General features: G+C 39.2%; 1 protein-coding gene across 1 annotated transcript; it reads right to left on the bottom strand.

Moving 5' to 3' along the window:
• Positions 1-720: 720 nt before the first annotated feature.
• On the bottom strand, positions 721-19,100 carry pdzk1ip1 (PDZK1 interacting protein 1). Its single transcript, XM_008116350.3, has 4 exons — positions 18,853-19,100; positions 6,355-6,463; positions 4,361-4,459; positions 721-2,423 (listed from the first exon to the last, which is right to left on the bottom strand). The coding sequence occupies exons 1-4, from the start codon at positions 18,917-18,919 to the stop codon at positions 2,315-2,317; spliced, it is 384 nt and encodes a 127-aa protein (XP_008114557.2). The 5' UTR covers positions 18,920-19,100; the 3' UTR covers positions 721-2,314.
• Positions 19,101-19,516: the final 416 nt, after the last annotated feature.

The following is a 19,516-nucleotide window of genomic DNA, read 5'->3' as shown; positions in this document are numbered from 1 at the left end:
TAGCTGAAAAGTAGCTGGGAAAAAGAAGTGGCAAAAACAATACAACATAGTGGGGCTATATACATGCAGACAGAAGAATGTGCCGGATTGCTGGTAATGTGATGGCAATGTAATTCCGTGATTTAGACTTATTTTTAAATGGATGTGGAACATCTGTGGCTGAAGTATAGATCATGAAATGTTAACACTGACAGAGGCGGGGTATGTATAAGAGTAGAACCGAAAAAAATTGTCTTCACTCATTACATTAAAACAATTTTAAAGCATTATTGTTAATTGAAATGAAAGTATGAGCAAATTTAAATAATCTTTAATTCAATTATCTTTTTTACTTTAAAATATTTATTTTGCCTTTTAGATTCTCTCTCATTCTAAATAATTTCATATCATTTTTAGATATACAGTGTGAGAAAAATTCCTTTTGCACATGTTATATGATGGAATATTAAAGTCTTCTCCATCACCATCATCTTTCCTTTTATCCCTACATAGGATAAAACAGTTAAGGAGAGGAAAGGTCATGGCTAATACCAGAATGTTGTCTCAGACCTTAAAGAAGAGATTTATTTTTCCTTATTATGATTTACCCTGAAATAACTCAAATATCAATTGTCAAGTTATGATGAATGTATTGTGGTGGAGGGGGGTGTAATAGTTTTATATATATATCTGCAGATGGGTGAGAGTCACGGAGAAAGAACATTGAAAAAATCCTGCAAGTTTTTGTAGCATGAATATTTAGTTATGTTTTACATTATGTCAAAAATTTGCTGACATTTGGGCAGTCAACAAACACAGCTCAATGTGCATAATTGAAGGATCTGAATTACAATTAAGAAAAAATATATTTACTGGTTACAACATATGAAAATACATTAATCCATTCTTATGCGAGTAAATGATATCTGGGATTTTGTTCCTATGTTCATTAAAGAAACAGCAACTTTTAGAAATACCTATTCCATACGTAATCGTCAACAAAGTTCATTTCCAGATAACAAATCCTTCAGTTGATAAAATGTAGATATGTCATGAAATGCATAAAACTCATTTCTGAGGACTGCATGTCAGATTCACAGTGGGGTTTTTCCCCCAGAGTAACAAATACTTGTAACAGATCTGTCATTGCAGTGATCCAATACCACTGATTTTGGATCTGCTGTTTTTAGTCTACTGGTAGATTTTGGAGTGATTTTCAAAAAAAATACTACAATCTTCTGATTCTCAATTGTTTAGAGACAGATTACTGTCTCCTTCTAAACTAGGTTGCATTTACAGAGATGTTTGCTGAGACAGAAAACCAAGAATGGATTTGTATGAGAGTTTAGTTCTAGAACGCAAAGCAAATTCTTCAGCTGAGAATGACATGAGAGGCCCTCCTCTCATGTCATGGTTTTCTACTTGGTTCCAGTTGATGAACCTCAAGTTTCCATTAAAAAATAGTTTGAAGTGGATGAAGGTTCACCATGCTTTCATCATTGCCCATGACCCCGGCTGATGATGTCTACTCACAATTCTTGTGTATCTGTTTCCTTCATCAGAACTTTTATCATGAAGAGTTGTTCCTAACTGAGAAATTCCAAATGTTGAGCTGGAGTATGTCAGGTGGCTATGGAAGATGTTTATTTTGGCTTGTGAGCCATCAATAATTGGCCAATAAATTTGACCAATAGCTTAATGACCTCATCACATGGGCCTCTGGAATCACCACGCAGCATGGCAAATCCCGTGGTGTTTGGCATGGGGTGTGGGGAACTCATTGTCTCATGCCCCATATTGCCCAGCTTCCTCCCTACTTCATCCCCTGGGGAAGCATCCAAGTTGACTCCAATTGAACACAGGAAGCCTCCCATGTTGCCGCTGTGGTAGCATGTTCTGGTTTTATGATGGAACCCCACCAGAAGTAGTTTTATGTCATGGGATGGTAGCCTGCATGCTCTATCATCAAACAATACAGGAACTGGCACATGCTTCTAAAAAGTACCCTGTCAAATGAGGTCATAAGACAGAACAGCAAGTAATCAGTATCAAGCCAAAATATAGGTTCTGTAAACAGTGATCTTTTGTTGATTTTTTAAAAATGGCATTTGACAATTTTTGTCCAGAAAATATGTGCAGCTATGCTTGAAAATCGTCTCAAAATGAAAAGGAATTCCACAGTGAACATTTTTATCACAGTAAGGGATGGAATTTTAACAGCAGTTATTCATCAGCCAATTCCTTGGAACAGAATGACCAGATCAATATGTACAGCTGTCCTCATTATGAAGTCTATAAAAGATTGAGTGATGAGTGATACCCAGAGATGGTAAGGTTACATGCAAGTAGTAAGAACTTCAAGGTTTTTTTCACCATGATGTGCAGTTGTGCTCTCACACTCAAGCTCAACTTCATTTTCATAGACATGTGGGCCTTCTTCACACCTGAAATATTGGAGTAGATAATAGCAAATGTTTTGTTACATTGTATATCACTCCAAGGCAATCCCCAAGTTACAAACATCTGACTTAAAAATTACTCATAGTTAAGAACTGGGGTGAGAGTCATCTATCCTTTGGAAGGGAAATTCACTCCTGAAAGAATTGTCATGGGGGGAAAGTACATCAAATGAAACTTTCTAACCAATCCTTGTTTCCACAAACACTACAGGGGTGTTAATCCTTCCTTATGCTATTCAAAGCTACAAAATAGTTTTTGGCTGCAGCTACACTTAAAAATGTACCTGTCCTGACTTACAAATAAATTCAGCTTAAGGACAAACTTACATAACCTATCTTGTTCATAACTTGGGGACTGCCTGTATGTAAATTTTGCAGGATAAGTTATCAAAAAGGCTCGTTCTGAGTCCTACCTTCACATTAAATACATTATTATTTGCAGGACTTAAAGTCATAATGATATTAATCTGAGTCAATATGCAATGGGAGGCTAAAACACTTTTAAGACTAACTGGGGGAAAGATGTGAGCATAAGCTTTGTAGGCTTAAGTCTATAATAATAATAATAAAATAATAAAACTTTATTTATACCCCGCCACCATCTCCCCAACGGGGACTCAGGGCGGCTAACATGGGGCCATGCCCAGGACAATACAATATAACCATATCATAATACAATTAAATAATACAATACATAAAAATAAACAGTACAACATAAGATCAAAACAGCAGTATAACAAGGGCGGGCCGCATGAACACTAAATTAAAACTAAATTAAAAACTCTGGGTGAGAAAGGGATCAGAATAAAAACCTCGAGGGACAGGGACGTCAGATAGTGAACCAGTCTAGAGGATAAATGTTGGGGGGAGTAGCAAAGAACATTTACTCTCCGAAAGCACACCGGAAGAGCCATGTTTTTAAATCTTTCCTGAAGGCTAAAAGGGTGGGGGCTTGCCTAATTTCAATGGGCAGTGAGTTCCACAAGCAGGGGGCCACAGCAGAAAAGGCCCTCTCCCTTGTTCCCACAAGGCGGGCCTGAGATATAGGTAGTGGCGACAGGAGGGCCTCCCCTGATGATCGGAGAGATCGGGCAGGTTTATGGTAGGAGATACGGTCACAGAGGTAGGCGGGTCCCAAACCGTTTAGGGCTTTATAAATGATGGTCTGCACCTTGAATTGGGACCGGAAGATGAACGGCAGCCAATGGAGCTCCTTAAACAAGGGAGTAGATCTCTCCCTGTAACTTGCCCCCATTATTAATCTGGCGGCCGAGCGTTGGACCAATTGTAACTTCCGGGCCGTCTTCAAGGGAAGCCCCACATAGAGCACATTGCAGTAGTCCAGTCTAGAGGTAACTAAGGCATGCACCACCGTGGTCAAGTCAGACTTCACGAGGTATGGTCGCAGTTGGCGCACAAGTTTGTGTTGTGCAAAAGCCCTCCCAGCCACCGCCGACAGGGAATGAGGGATGTGGGGTCTACTTCATCTGATGCATTTGACAAAGTAGGCTTAAGGCTACAAAAGCTTAAGCTGCCAACTTCTTTATAGTTTGATAGCTGTTACAAGATCTCTTAGCATTATTTACAGTTTCTATGAGGGATAGGCTTGGACTGCAATCCTAGAGTCCTAGAATCATAGAATCATAGAGTTGGAAGAGACCTCATGGGCCATCCAGTCTAACCCCCTGCCAAGAAGCAGGAAATCACATTCAAAGCACCCCTGACAGATGGCCATCTAGCCTCTGCTTAAAAGCCTCCAAAGGAGGAGCCTCCACCAGAGAGTTCCACTGCTGAACAGCTCTCACAGCAAGGAAGTTCTTCCTAATGTTCAGGTGGAATGTCCTGAGTATAAGCCTCACTGAGCACAATGGAAATTACCAATAGGAAGACATGTATATTATATTTTACTCAATAATACAAACCTAAAATTTGATGCAGTTGCTGAATACCTTCCTTCTGTTCCATTAGAAATAACTTCCTCTTCTTTGTTGACTCCCATGTTTCTCCTTTCTGAGGAATCACTGTAAAAACAGAGGAAGCATTAAGAGGCAAACAGGATGAATATATATAGCTGAAATGCGCACATCTGAAACATACCAGTAAGCTCTGGGTGTTTGTTTGTTGTTGAGTTTTTGGACACTACAATGTCAAGGGACACAATATATACATAAAACAGTCATAAACAAAATCACATATTGTAAATAAACAGGAGTGACTGCCTATGGACTGACATAGGGAGTACATTCTCCTGAAATGGTAGAGAGAGCCTTTCACCATTAAGTACTCAAATGGCTTCTAAAGAACACTAAAGAACAATGGTGAAAATTAATGGGGCCTACATTTTTTGAAAAAACAATGAAACTACAGTATAGCATAATCAACACAAAACACTCAATATTGCAGCTTGTAAGATTTAAAAGTCTGGAACATAGAAATAAAAATAAAAAATAGCATGGATTATGAGACATGCCCACAATTTCTCACAAAATTTTGGTGGTTGTAAACTTCAGAAGAAAAAAGGTCATCTTATAATAACATCATGGCTGGACTTCACTTAAGGACTTCAGTTTGAGGGGAAATAGAATTGAACAGTTTCACAACATCTGTACTCAAAAAGGGGTTGTTAATATGTAGAGGAGCCAGCGAAGTGACCTTTGTCCACCAGAACCAATGTACAAGGGAACTGATTCACAATAGGCCATTAAGTGGGTAGTGTTGATGCACATCACTAGAGCTCAGTGCAGGATCTGGTTATGCACCTTCACAGTTCCATAATTGGGTTCCAAGAAGTCCTAGAACTCCTAAGAAATCTATTATGAGACTTCCATCCTCCTTGCAAAGAAGCTTGCCCACCACCATTGAGCTTTCTAGAGATCTGGGGCAAATGTTGAAAAAACTTGGAAATATACTTTTTAGGAACGACAACTCCCCACTCCATGGCCAGCATGTCTGGATGTTTAAAGAGTCAGAGGTTCCAGAAAGAGTGAATTTATTTTGTTCTAATAACAAAAGCCATTCCAGCAGCAGAACACACTTTTACATCCAACCTATTCATTCATAAGGTCTCTTATTCTCTGGAGTCTGCATTCAAAATAGTCTACCAAGTTTGCCAATCAATGATCTTTTAGGTTAACATTATGACTGTCCACAGAAATTCACAGGAAAAGAACTAGAGACACATGGACCGAAGATGTGTTCCCAGTTTCTTCTGTTTGTTGGAATGACAACAGTTAGAAATGTTTCCAATTTATGAATCTGTTGCCTGTAAAATCCACAAAAATCCACTGACACAAAAAACAAATTCTGCATAACCTTGACATACATCTGGAGAAGAGGGCATAGATTCAATCCCTAATGGTATATTCTGAAGGCCAAACTAATATCACACTTTCTATGTTTTCTCTTTCTTTTTAAAGTTAAAAGACCCCGCAGGGAGGGAAAATCAAATCTTGTCATAATGCTGATTCTAGACACACACACGCACAATGGATGTGTGCATGCTGTTTTGTATTGTGGGGCAGAATATTTTCTCCTCCTTGCAACAAGTTCAGTATTCGGTGAATTACATGTGGGAAAACGTAGTAGTTCGCTATGATTTACACTGCTTGAAATTTTAAATTCATTTTAATTTGTCTTGCTTTGAGCATCACATGTTTTTTAGCCTTTTGAAATCATTCATATTCACTTAAATGGTACTAAACTGATTGTGTAGTGTGATGCCCTGCGATCTTCAGATGTGAGAGAGATTTCAAATGTTGAAATAATGAAATCCATTGAAAATCCATGAAAGCCCAGCTGCAGAAACTCTAACCATACACCTACTTTGGACCTGAAAAAGCCTGCATTAAAAATGAGTGCATCCAACATACCTTTATATCCGCATGGATAAGTATAGGATAGGAAAGTTAGCACTTACTGTTTATTTTGGCACCATATCCTATTGATGACAAAGGCAACACATGCCAAAACCAGGAAGACACTAACTGCTATGGTCCCTCGCATCCAAGGTTGGAGCGGTCCTGTAGCTGTCAAGAAAAATGTTAAATCAAAAGTATTGAGAATCCTAATTTAGGTAGGATAAACTAGTTCTGTACTGGTTGCAATACAGTATTCACAAAAACCAGTAAATTATTATCCCTCTGGAACGAGATACATTTCTGACTGTTAACCATAATTTTGGTGCTTAATAGATATCTAAATAGGTGTAGCAGTGTCTGAAAAGTTGAACATATTTGTAAGTCTTGAAGATTATCTTACTCCAATCACCATATATACCAGGGGTCCCCAAACTAAGGCCCGGGGGCCACATGCGGCCCATCGAAGCCATTTATCCGGCCTCTGTGGCAGCAGCTCCCTCCTCCTTCACCGAGGAAGGCGCATGCAGTATGAGGGAGGAGAGAAGGACACACGCCTTTCCCACCTCCTCCCTCGCCTGGTGCACGCCTTCCAGAGCTTTGCTTGTTTATAATGGTATTTTAAGTATTATTTAATGTATTATTAATTATTAAGGGGTGCTTTGCTAGTGCTTTTCTCAATTATTATTGACAGAAGGACACAGTATAACACGGCAAATGAGATATATATGCTGGATTTCGTGTCACAAAATCACAAGTCAAACACTTCCCAAGCATTTAGGACTGTGTGATTTTTATTATTATTATTATTATTATTATTATTATTATTATTATTATTATTATTATTATTATTATTATTATTAACATTGAGGCTGGGTGGCCATCCGTCAGGGGTGCTTTGCTTGTGCTTTTGGTGCACAAAGGTAGAAGGGGGTTGGACTAAATGGCCCAAGGGGTCTCTTCCAACCCTCTTTATTGTTTTTAGTATTATTATGATTATTATTAACATTTTGTTTTGGTTTTTTTTTCTTCAAAATAAGATATGTGCAGTGTGCATGGGGATTTGTGCATAGTTTTTTTTATAAAACTATAGTCCGGCTCTCCACTGGTGTGAGGGACCGTGAACTGACCCCCCGTTTAAAAGGTTTGGGGACCCCTGATATATACATTCTCTTTATTATGTTCTGGTTCTGTACCTTCAAATCATGTCTCCATTATAGTGACTCCAGGGTGATCCTATTATGATGTTTTCTGGGGCTGAGAGTATGTGACCAACCCAATGTCACTCAAGGATTTACATAGCTGTTGTTTTGTGACTGGTTACTGAAAGGTAACCACAGACCTGATTTGCATGTCAGATTAGTGAGGCACATATCTCTGAGAAAATCCCCTGTGGAGGAAGACCGCGTTCATCACAGGGAATAAACACTTCCCTTAACACCCAGTCTGACGCTCAAACTAGTTTTATAATAAAAAGACAGGTTTGGTTGGGTTTTCTTAAAAAGACCGGTCAGTTGAAAGTATAAAACCGACATTCCCAAAACTATTTTTGTGAATAGCATGAATTAAATTTTTAAATACATATTGCAATAGCATTATTATTAACTGCTTGTCACACATTCCAGAATCAATCTAAATTAGATTTCATACATGTCACCTATTTATAATATCATATTGTAAACAATATAATCTTGCAAATGCATGCTGGGCTTCCTGACAATGCACAACACGCTCCCCAGCTAACACTTGCTTGTGAAGACCTGTCAATTGATTTAATAATTAATTTGTTATAACTTGCATTTGTGTATTCATTTGGAAAAAAAGATAATCACTATAACTTTAATTCAGTTGGACAATAGATGAAACATATATGGACAGTTTTTCTATTTTTTTCTTCTTTATGGTTCCACCACCCCCTTATTTTTATTTAACACCCCCAAATTGCACCCCAAGCTACTACCACCTGCCCCCTCCCCAATTATTCCAATGCCCCTCAGGGGGCTATACCACCCACTATGGAAAGCACTGGTCTAATGCATGGCATGCATTTAGGCTGTCTCTATACACACTGACAGCTGTGGAAATGCTTTCACACAACAAAATCAGCAGGTAGAGTTGGTGTGTGTTTTCCAGGCTGTATGGCCATGTTCCAGAAGTATTCTCTCCTGGCATTTCGCCCACATCTATGGCAGGCATTCTCAGAGATTGCGAGGTATATGGGAAAAACTAAGAAAGGAATGTTTATATCTGTGGAAAGTCCAAGGTGGGAGAAGAACTCTTGTCTGTTGGAGGCCAGTGTGAATGTTGTAATTAATCATCTTAATTAGCATTGAATAGCTTCATCTCCTGGCTTCTTCCTGCCTGGGGGAATCCTTTGTTCAGAGTCGTTAGCTTCCCCTGATTGATTCATGTCTCGAATGCCTCTGTTTTTAGATTGTTGTTCCTTATTTACTGTTCTGATTTTTGAGTTTTTTAATACTGGTGGCCAGATTTTGTTCAATTTCATGGTTTCCTTCTTTCTGTTGAAATTGTCAACATGATTATGGATTTCAATGGCTTCTCTGTGTAGTTTTTGGAGTGGTCGAGCATTTCTGTGTTCTCAAATAATATACTGTGTCCAGGTTGGTTCATCAAGTGCTCTGTTATGGCTGATTTCTCTGGTTGAGTTAGTCTGTAGTGTCTTTCATGTTCTTTGACTCGTGTTTGGGTGCTGCGTTTTGTGATCCCTATGTAGACTTGTCCACAGCTGCATGGTATCCGGTAGACTCCTGCAGAGGAGAGAGGATCCCTCTTGTCCTTCACTGAATGAAGGATTGGTTGGATTTTCTTAGTGGGTCTGTAGACAGTTTGTAGGTTGTGTTTCTTCATCAATTTGCCTATGCAGTCAATGGTTTCCTTGATGTATGGTAAAAACAACTTTCCTCTGGGTAGATTGTTGCCTTTGCTCTCATGGCTTGTTCTTGACCTTACAGCTCTTCTGATGTCCATGGTGGAGTATCCATTGGTCTATAGAGCCCAGTTTAGGTGGATTAGTTCACCTTGGAAGCGAGTTTCGCAGATTATTTGTGCACGGTCTGTCAGGGCTTTGATTGAGCTTCTTTTTTGACTTGGGTGATGGTTGGAGTTTTTATGAAGGTATCTATCTGTGTGTGTAGGTTTTCTGTAAAATGTGTGGCCTAATTGTTGATTGGGTTTGCATATGACTAGAATTTATTTATTTATTACAGTACTTATATCCCACCCTTCTCACCCAATAAGGGACTCAGGGCAGCTTACAATAAGAGCACATATATAAAAATAATACAGTACATTTCAATCAATAAAAATTTAAATACATTAGACATTCATAAAAATACACATATAAATATACAATTGTCTAAAAAACTGGGTCTGTCATTGGGTTCTAAAGCGCATAGTAGTAATTGATGCTGCTATTATTGTTCGAAGGCCTGGTCCCACAACCAGGTCTTAACTTTTCTGCGGAAAGATAGGAGGGAGGGAGCCTGCCTGACTCCATTTGGGAGGGCGTTCCATAGGTGGGGAGCCACTACTGAAAAGGCCCTGTCTATCGTCCCCGCCAGCCTTGATTGTGGGGCTGGCGGGACCACCAGCAGGGCCTCACCTGAAGATCTTGAATTTCGAGGTGGGTTGTAGCGGGAGACACGTTCGGACAGGTAAGCTGGGCCAGAACCATTTAGAGCTTTATAGGCTAAAGCCAGCACTTTGAATTGTGCTCGGTAGCTGATCGGCAGCCAGTGGAGCTGGCGTAACAGAGGGGTAGTACTCTTCCTGTAAGCCACTCCGGTTATTAACCTGGATGCCTCCCACTGGACTAATTGAAGCTTCCAAACAGTCTTCAAAGGCAGCCACACATAGAGTGTGTTGCAGTAGTCTAATTGGGATGTAACAAGAGTGTGGACCACCGTGACCAAGTCCAGCTTCCCAAGGTACGGGCGCAGCTGGTGCACGAGTTTTAACTGTGCAAAGGCTCCCCTAGCCACTGCCAAGACCTTGCTGAGTTCTTCTTCTCCATGGCTCCAAATGGTGAAGGTGTTATCAACATATCTGAACCATACATTAGGCTTTTTTGGTGCTGTTTCTAGGGCTTGTTTTTCAAAGTGTTCCATGTAGAAATTTGCTACTACTGGGTTGAGAGGTTGCCATGATTTTGGTTTTCTTGATGTTTAACTGCAGCCCGGCTTTTGCACTTTCTTATTTCACCTTGGTGATAAGGCTCCTCAGCTCTTCCTCGCTTTCAGCCATCAGAGTGGTATCATCTGCAAAATCATGGCAACCAGACCGATTGACAACTGGCAAATAGAGGGAGAAAACGTGGAGGCAGTGACAGACTTTATATTTCTAGGTGCAAAGATCACTGCGGATGCAGACTGCAGCCAGGAAATCAGAAGACATATCCTCGATAAAATACTGAAAAGCAGAGAAATCACACTGGCAACGAAGGTCCGCATAGTGAAAGCAATGGTATTCCCCATAGTAACCTATGGATGCGAGAGCTGGACCATAAGGAAGGCTGAGCAAAAGAAGATAGACGCTTTTGAACTTTGGTGCTGGAGGAAAATCCTGAGAGTGCTTTGGACTGCAAGAAGATCCAACCAGTCCACCCTCCAGGAAATAATGCCCGACTGCTCACTGGAGGGAAGGATATTAGAGGCAAAGTTGAAGTATTTTGGCCACATCATGAGAAGACAGGAAAGCTTGGAGAAGATCATGATGCTGGGGAAAATGGAAGGAAAAAGGAAGAGAGGCCGACCAAGGGCGAGATGGATGGACGGTATCCTTGAAGTGACTGGCTCGACCTTGAAGTAACTGGGGGCAGTGATGGCCGACAGGGAGTTCTGGCATGGACTGGTCCATGAGGTCACGAAGAGTCGGAAATGACTGAACGATTGAGACGACGACAGGTTGAGAGGGCTCCCCATGACCACTCCATCTTTCTGTTCACATAATTCATTGTCCCACTGAAAGTAGCTTGTGGTGAGGCAATGGTGAAACAGGACTGTGATGTCTTCGTGGAAGTTTTGTTTGATTAGTGTGATCGGGACCTTAGTAAATAGGGCTCTGTGATCCTGACAATGAAAACCTTTGATAAGACATTCAGCAGCTAGAGTGAGGAAATAATGCATTCTCTAGAATTTGCTGCCAAATGCAACTCCTTCCTCTTATACATTACAGTAAGAGGAGCCCTTTTGACAAACATTATTCTCTGTGAGGTTGGCTGATTCCTGCATGAGTTTCTGACCAGCCTAGTTGCATTGTGGTACAACCCTTCAGTTAAGATGCCGCTTTCCTGGAACAGAAACACCCAACATTTGCCTCACCCCGAAAAAACAATAAGGCTGAGTTTCCCCATTGCTGCAAACTGTCACTAGTTGTTAGGATGTTCCAAAGAGGATTAGCTCAACACGCCTGTCAAAAGCAGAGACACTGTTCCCTCAGGCTTTATTTCAGTCTGCTACTGAAATAAAAATGTCCAATTTGTATCCAAAGCTTGAAAAGGTTATTATTGACATTCACTCATTATTGCTAATTGTTAAATTAGTTTCTATCCCACCTTTCTGCCAGCATGGGATTCAAGATGACATTACAATGTTTTAAAAATACATTATAGTTAACACTCTTAGTACAAAAGGCGAAACACATTTTTACATACATTAATCATATTATGACTTATACTGTAATATGTTATTAATATGTGATTCCTACATTAAAAATAAATTTAAAAGGACTACCGGTATTAAAATTTGCCAAAAGTTACTTTCAAAATAGTCAAAGGGGGCCAACCCACTTCCTCATTAAATTACCATAGTAACAAGATTTAAAAATGAGAAAGATACCTGCTATTTGGACAGCATTGATATTTAATTATTAAAATACTGTATTTTAAAACTGCTGCTCAAAATACTATGAATGAAACAAATTCACTCTAACAATTGACTCTCCATTTTTTTAAAAAAAAAACTTGAGAATGCAAGTTTGAGCTTGTTGAATTTTGATTGTTTAGACTAGGATTTGTCTGCAAATGTCACAAAATTCCCCAACCTTTGTTTTCAGGTTAGATGCCAGGAATCTTTCCACATGGGACAAAAACTAGGGTAGCAGTAGACTTCCTGCAGTATTGCTTTTATTTAACATACACAGAAATCCATATTAAAAGCATATTCTTTCTCCACTTCCTGTTCTATTCATATTATGTATTATAATTTTATCCTCCAACTTCCAGAAGGATCTAATAGCATTGTATGTGATTCTATCTGATCCCAATCCCCAATGGGCACTGTTTAGAGCAGGGGTCCCCAAACTAAGGCCCGGGGGCCAGATGCGGCCCTCCAAGGTCATTTACCCGGCCCCCGCCCTCAGTTTTAGACTTAGGCTCACCCAAAGTCTGAAATGACTTGAAGGCACACAACAACAACAACAACAACAATCCTACTTAACTTGACTATCTCATTGGGCAGAAGCAGGCCCACACTTCCCATTGAAATCCTGATAGGTTTATGTTGGTTAAAATTGTTTTTATTTTAAAATATTGTATTGTTCATTCATTTACTAATATTGTGCTATGGTAATAATATAATATATTGTGTATAGATATAATATTGATAATAATATTATAATGTAGTACAATATAATATTTAATTATTATGGTATTTCTACCCCGCCCTTCCCACCCAGTAGGGGACTCAGGGTGGCTAATAATAATATTAATACAATGTAATAATATTGTATAATATAATAATATTAATTATATATTAAATGTAATATTACTAATAATAATATGGTACAGTGGTATAGTATAATATAGTAATATATAATGCTAATATTTTGCTATGCTAATAATATAATATATTGTATGTACATACAACTTGTAAGCTGCTCTGAATTCCCTTTGGGGTGAGAGAGAGTGGAGTATAAATTTAGCAAATACATAAATAAATAAATGATTGTTGTTGCGGGGTTTTGTACTGCAAATAAGACATGTGCAGTGTGCATAGGAATTTGTTCATTTTTTTTCAAATGATAATTCGGCATCTCAACAATCTGAGGGACCATGAACCGGCCCTCCACTTAAAAAGTTTGAGGACCCCTGGTTTAGAGAGATGGAGAACATAAAGGGCCCTGCTAGAACAAGCATAAAGCCAAATGATCAGAATCCTGATCACAAAGTCGTCAGCCAGATGCTTTGAGGAGGTTCACACAGAAGACAGACCTGAAACCAGACTGGATAAAAGACAATGTACGGCCCAAGTTCACATAATAATCTTTGTAGCTCCATGTGTCTTGATCTCAGATGTTTCCTTTCCTAATTCTACTAGTCCATTCTAGCTGTTGTGATGACTCATGGGCCTTGTAGTCCCGTTCCTAGTACTATTGTGGCAGACGAAGAGGAAAACATGGGATTTCCACCGGTTCAGTCAGAATCGGAGCCCCTGCACCTGGAGGATGTTTGCCCTCAAGAAGTCAGCCAAACAAGCCTTGGGCAGAATTCTCCCCCGTTTTCCCGAAAAGACAATTATAATAGAGATAGAGGAGCTAGGGAGGCTAATTGCCGGAGTCTCAGAATCGCAGCCAAACAATTAGCAGATTAGGTCTGCTTCCCTTGGGAAATTCTAAGGAGTCATGCATCTGGACGGAGTTGAGTTTCACTTCTCGTTCTCCAGGGAAAGGGTTCTTCTGGCGGGAAACGAGACCCTATTTAGGTGTTTTGCCGCAAAGGAAATCTTGCGGAGTCAACTCGTCAGCTTGAGGAGTGAGATCGTGTGTGGACTTAGTAATCCCAGTTCCTTGTTTCCCGGACCAAGTTCCAAGCCTGCCTTGTTTCACGTTTGACCGCGGACCTCGCCACGGACCTTGTTCTTGCTTCTTGTTTGCCTCGTATCAAGTCTTGTTTAGCCAAGAATCTAGTTTGTTCTCCAGCCTTGTTGTCAAGCTTCAATGGACTAAAAGACCTTGTCATCTCCCCACACTATTGCTTGGCAAAGTGTGTGTTTCGGTTAATGGATTATAACTTTGGACTCTAATATCACATATTGGACATTATTTTCCTGGACTATATTTGACCTTTCCTGAAAGGTCTATTTCTGAACTATATTCTTCATTTGTTTTTATTGACTTTATATATTCCTTTAATAAAGATATTAGATAGAATCTGGCCTTTGCACATGGTTATTGGTGCTCTGTAGCCTGGGTCTTGACAGCTGTGGATTTTTGAGTGCTGTAGTCCAAGGAAGCAACTTTTCTGCATTGTTTGAGTTTAAGATTTTTTTTATTGAACATATAGTATGACTGCCAGTATTCATGCCAGTATCCATATCCAGAAAAATATGTAATTTTTACATATTTTCTAGGTCCTCGGCATTAATTCTATGGAATTCTTGGCCTAGGAGTCTTTCATTTTAAGAGGGTCAACCACTACTATCTGTGATTTTACATATCCAAGCGAAGTCTAGGAATGTATTCTCCACAGATACAGGGATATACTATATGCTGGTTCAGGTGTGATCTGAATTTAATAAAAGCAAACCTTCATTCTTTGTGGGGGAAAGGTCTTTGAGGAAAAGGTAGGTAAAAGCTGGTGACCAAATACATGCCTATGCCTCCTGCTTGCCAGGTTTCTTGAGATATGTTAACATTCTTGCTACAAAAAGGTCCAAAGCTCTAAAAGTGAGGACGTGACTGCAACTTTTCTGCTTTAGTTAATGCTGGATGAAGTGTAAACCAGTCCAAAGGTCTCTCCTGCCATCTTCCCTTCCTTCAGCAGTTCACAGAATATCCTTTGCCCCCTGACACACTCAAACCTATAATGCATAATGGATGTGGATGAAGAGGGAAATTTTTGATCCAGCAAAGTTAGCCAGATATAAAAGATAACAGGACTTCTGTCTCTTTAATAGTTGCATTCAAGAGTGAATTATCTCTTGAACACAACTCTTAAAGGTACAGGAGCCCTATCTTCTTTTCCAACTGCCTTTTGTATTGGAACTCCCCCCCCCCCTTCATAATAACTTCAGAGGAGAAAACATGGTCAAGTATTTTTATGATGCAGAGTTTTAATACGCATCCTGCCACACAGCTCCAGTCCTTCTGAGGTTTTCCCAGCATTGCTGTTACTAAAAGGAAGTAACCTCACACCAAATGCATTCACATATTTAAACAACATGTCTATGTCTAACCCTAACATCTATGCCACTAGAATGGTGATAATTGTTTCCAAAATGTGCATAATGACCTATTCTTTTGATTCCACCTGGCAGTGACCTAACATGGAAATGGAATCATCAGCTTGTATTGGACTTGAAGATTTTCATGATGTACTTCCACCTCTACCCGATTCGTTGATACTAAAAGCTGAATGAAACTAGAATAAAAGAGGAGAAAGAACAGTGCTCCCTCCAAATTAAGTTGATTTCTCCTTTTGCTGGCATTTACATTATTCTTCTAATCTTTTGTGAGTGTTTATATGTGTGACCTTTAATCTGGCATTGATCTTCTGCCAACAAACCTCTTGTGCAAAAAGCGAATAACCCCTTCAATATAAAATGGATGGGTTGCCATGTCTAGGATAATACTGTCCAACTTGAAAATTAGCTCATCTGGATATATGACTTTTACCCTGACATAATGAAGGAAGGAAATCAGGCATGCTGATGAGTTGACATGCATTTGAAGACATCTAGCATCTTTCTTTAGGAAACATCTCCATGAAAGTATGAGACTAAACTATTTTCCAAACAGTCACAAACTCATAGAGAGAGACTACTCAGATTTTTCCACTGCTCTACGTTACATTCTGCATTCAGCTATGCTGAAAGAGTTATCCATTAACACATAGCTACAAGAGTAAATGCAGCCATAAGTAAGGAAAGTTAAGATAATAATATATTCCAAGGATTAACTCCTTGATGACAATGGGGAAAAGGAAGCAGAGCAACAAGTGAATTTGAAAATAATAATGCAATCCACCTTTAATATATTAACTATATAATTATACCAATTTTAAAACAGTGTGGCATGATAAGGCCTAATGATTCTAATAAAAGAAATTGAACAAGTAGTAACACAATTGTCTTAATGTGTAGGACCCAAATAGGATACCAAACCATGACTAGTAGACATTTTTCAATTATTCCTCTGATACATATTGTAGAATTCATTCCAGTGCTAGACATAGTTACTTCAGAATCTGTTCTGAACTTTTTCAGTCAAAGAGGAAGCTGGGACCCTGCCAGGGCCAATGTGGGTGGCATAGCCCTGGCCAACCACAGATTATTGAAATAAGACCTGTGCCGTCCTGTAACTCTCTGCAGTGATAAAACTTCCTGCATTTCCAGTTCGGTACTAAATCATACATCCAACAACATGGGAATGTCCTCTTTGGACATGCCTATTGCAGGGATTGTGACCGTGTTCACAGGCAGCTTTTGGCTACGTGATTTCATGCTAGCTGTTTAGTCCCTCTTTGGACACCTGAAGTTAAAGTTTAGAGATATTACCTTCTCTGGAACAGCCCCTGTTACCTAAGTGAAACATGGTACTTTCAGAAAACCATCATGCAAAACTATAAGAAACAGCTTTTAAAATATTGCCCAAGAATTTTGAAAATATAGGAAATTTGGACATAATATACCATATGATACATAACACAGTCGTGTCTTTTGTTCTGTGTTGATACCAAGTAACTATTAAGTTTTGATTTAGAGAGTTTAATATGAGTTTTTATGAGTGTTTTCGATTAGAGAGGTAGTTGTTCCCAGTAACATACTATTAATATAAACATGACAGTTGTTTTAATTTTCTTTCTCTTTCTCTCAGCTATTTTTTAAAAAAGAAATAACCTAATTAAAACTGGTATTGCCCAATGTTATTGCAGTAACTTGAAATTTCACTTGAGGATTTTGAAATACAATCAAGGCATCAAAGAACAGTGAATGACAAAGTTACCAAGGGAATGTAAACAAAGCAAATATAAGAGTTCTTGGTGTGAACAATTTTCAGTATTTCACTCACATATTTCATTGCATAATAGTCACAAACACCCTCATTTGGGGGGGGGGGTACAACTATTAGGTGATGGCTACTATTACACAGTGAAAATAGTCTCCTTTTGCCTTGCCTAAAAGTGGGTGCGGCTTTTATGCAGAGGTGACTATTATGCGATGAAATATGGTTATTATAAGGCCATTTCATGATTTCCAATTAATGTTAGTGCCTGATCTTTTTTTGAAAGGGGGGGGGGTCCAAACTGAAACAGCCAGACTCCAAGTGAAAACTAAGCTGACCTTCAAAATCCCCAAATCAGAATCCTATACTACATTCTTAGTACTGTACTTAGATATCTTCTGTTCAGGGATAATGAGGCCCAACACTGCAGTGCTTAACCCCAGGAAGGAGCCCTTCACCAATGCCTTAATGTTTAAGGATCCCTTCCTAATATCATAGCGGTTCAGAACCACTTTGGGGGTCTTCTGATAAAGACCCTTCATGCCTGCCTGAAAATTACGGCTTGTCAGGCAAAAGCTTTTCCAAGATTGTTTATAGGAAGGAAACTCACTTGCACACACTAGTTTTGGGAAGAGAGATCATAGAAAGGGGGTGATTGCTCTCCAGACTCTTAACCTATTGGATATTGGGAAAATATAAATAATTGAATTCATAAACAAATCAGCCGAAAAGTAACTGTTAGTGGATGGGCAGCAATTCATCATAAACTTTTTAATTGCTTAGAACACATTAACAATGGAGAAAGGAGCAAAGTAGGCCTTTTGAAATACTATCTATAGAATCATGGCTAACACTAAGAGAGAGAGTCGGTGTAGCATAGTGTTTTAAGCGTTGGACTATGGAGAGCATGGTTTGAAACACATTGGGTTTTCTTTTTATCATGTCAGAAGCAAATTCAGAATATACTACAAGTTGCTTCTGGTGTGAGAGAATTGGCCGTTTACAGAGACATTACTCAGGGGACTTCCACAGATGTGTTACCATCCTGCTGGAAGGCCTTTTCTCATGTCCCTGCAAGCTAGAGCTGACAGATGGGAGCTCACAACATCTTGCGAATTCGAACCGGCAACTTTCAGGTCAGCAACCCAACCTTCAGGTCTGCAGTCCAGGTGACACAAGGGGCAAGTCACATTCTCTCAGCTTCAGAGGAAAACAAAGGCAACCAACCACTTTTGTACAAATTTTGTCAAAAAAAACCCCATAAGTTCCCCCTTGGGGTCATCATAAGTCAGAAATGACTTGAAGGCATACAGCAAACAAATCATCAAGAGACATTTTGGTGAGATTATTTTTTTTATGAAATTTGACTTTTTATCTTCAGAAAACTAAACAAGCTAGAATATAAAGCAGGAGGGAATATAATTATTTACTACATAGTTTGTTGTTGCTGTCATTACTGTTATTGCATTTATTTATATCTCAACTTTTCTCTAGATTCAGAATCAGTAGCAAAGGAAACACTTAAGCAAACCACAGAAAAGACAGGGATTACAAAATATATTAAGAATTAACCCAAGTAGGCAAGTAAAAAAAAATATTACCTATTTGACAGTTGGCTGGTTCCAAAATAACCAAGAAACAAAGGATAACAATCAAAAGCGATTTCATGTTGGCAGTGTGGGATGATGATGGTGGGATTTGTTGATCTGCAGCACCTTGAGCTGTTTGCTGCAAACAGAAGGGCGTATTTCGTCCTCCCTGAGGAATGCAAGAAGGCAAAATGTGGAAGCTGAAGACGCAAGGTGTGTTTCGGCACTCCTCTCTACTTGGGAGTGAGCATGGTAGATTATGAAACCCACTCATTGGAGGCCTGCCATTCACAAGAGGCTATGCAAATCAAGCCATTTCAGCACATTTTAGCAACTTAAGTAGAAATAGCATTATTTTACCTGCTTCCTCTTTGCCCAGGCATTAACCTTTTTTCATGGTGTTTGCAGAACTGTGGTTTTGGCTTCAGAGAGAAAAAGGAGAGGAGGTTACTTATTCAATGAGATGAGGAACTGAACCTTTTGTGCTGCCTCAAGGGCTTGAGTACACAAAGAAGAAGAAAGAACAGACTGAAATAAATCTATGAAAGTTCTCAGAATAGAAACATTAAAAAAACAAATCCTTTGATGATGTCCAACTAACATTTTTTTCAACTGCAATTCTCATTTAGAATACAGAAAACCTTTTCCATAGGGTTTAGGAGATAATGTAGTGAAT

The sequence above is a fragment of the Anolis carolinensis genome, chromosome 4, assembly GCF_035594765.1.
Source record: "Anolis carolinensis isolate JA03-04 chromosome 4, rAnoCar3.1.pri, whole genome shotgun sequence".
NCBI lineage: Eukaryota > Metazoa > Chordata > Lepidosauria > Squamata > Dactyloidae > Anolis > Anolis carolinensis.
This window is presented reverse-complemented; position numbering and strand designations above follow the sequence as displayed.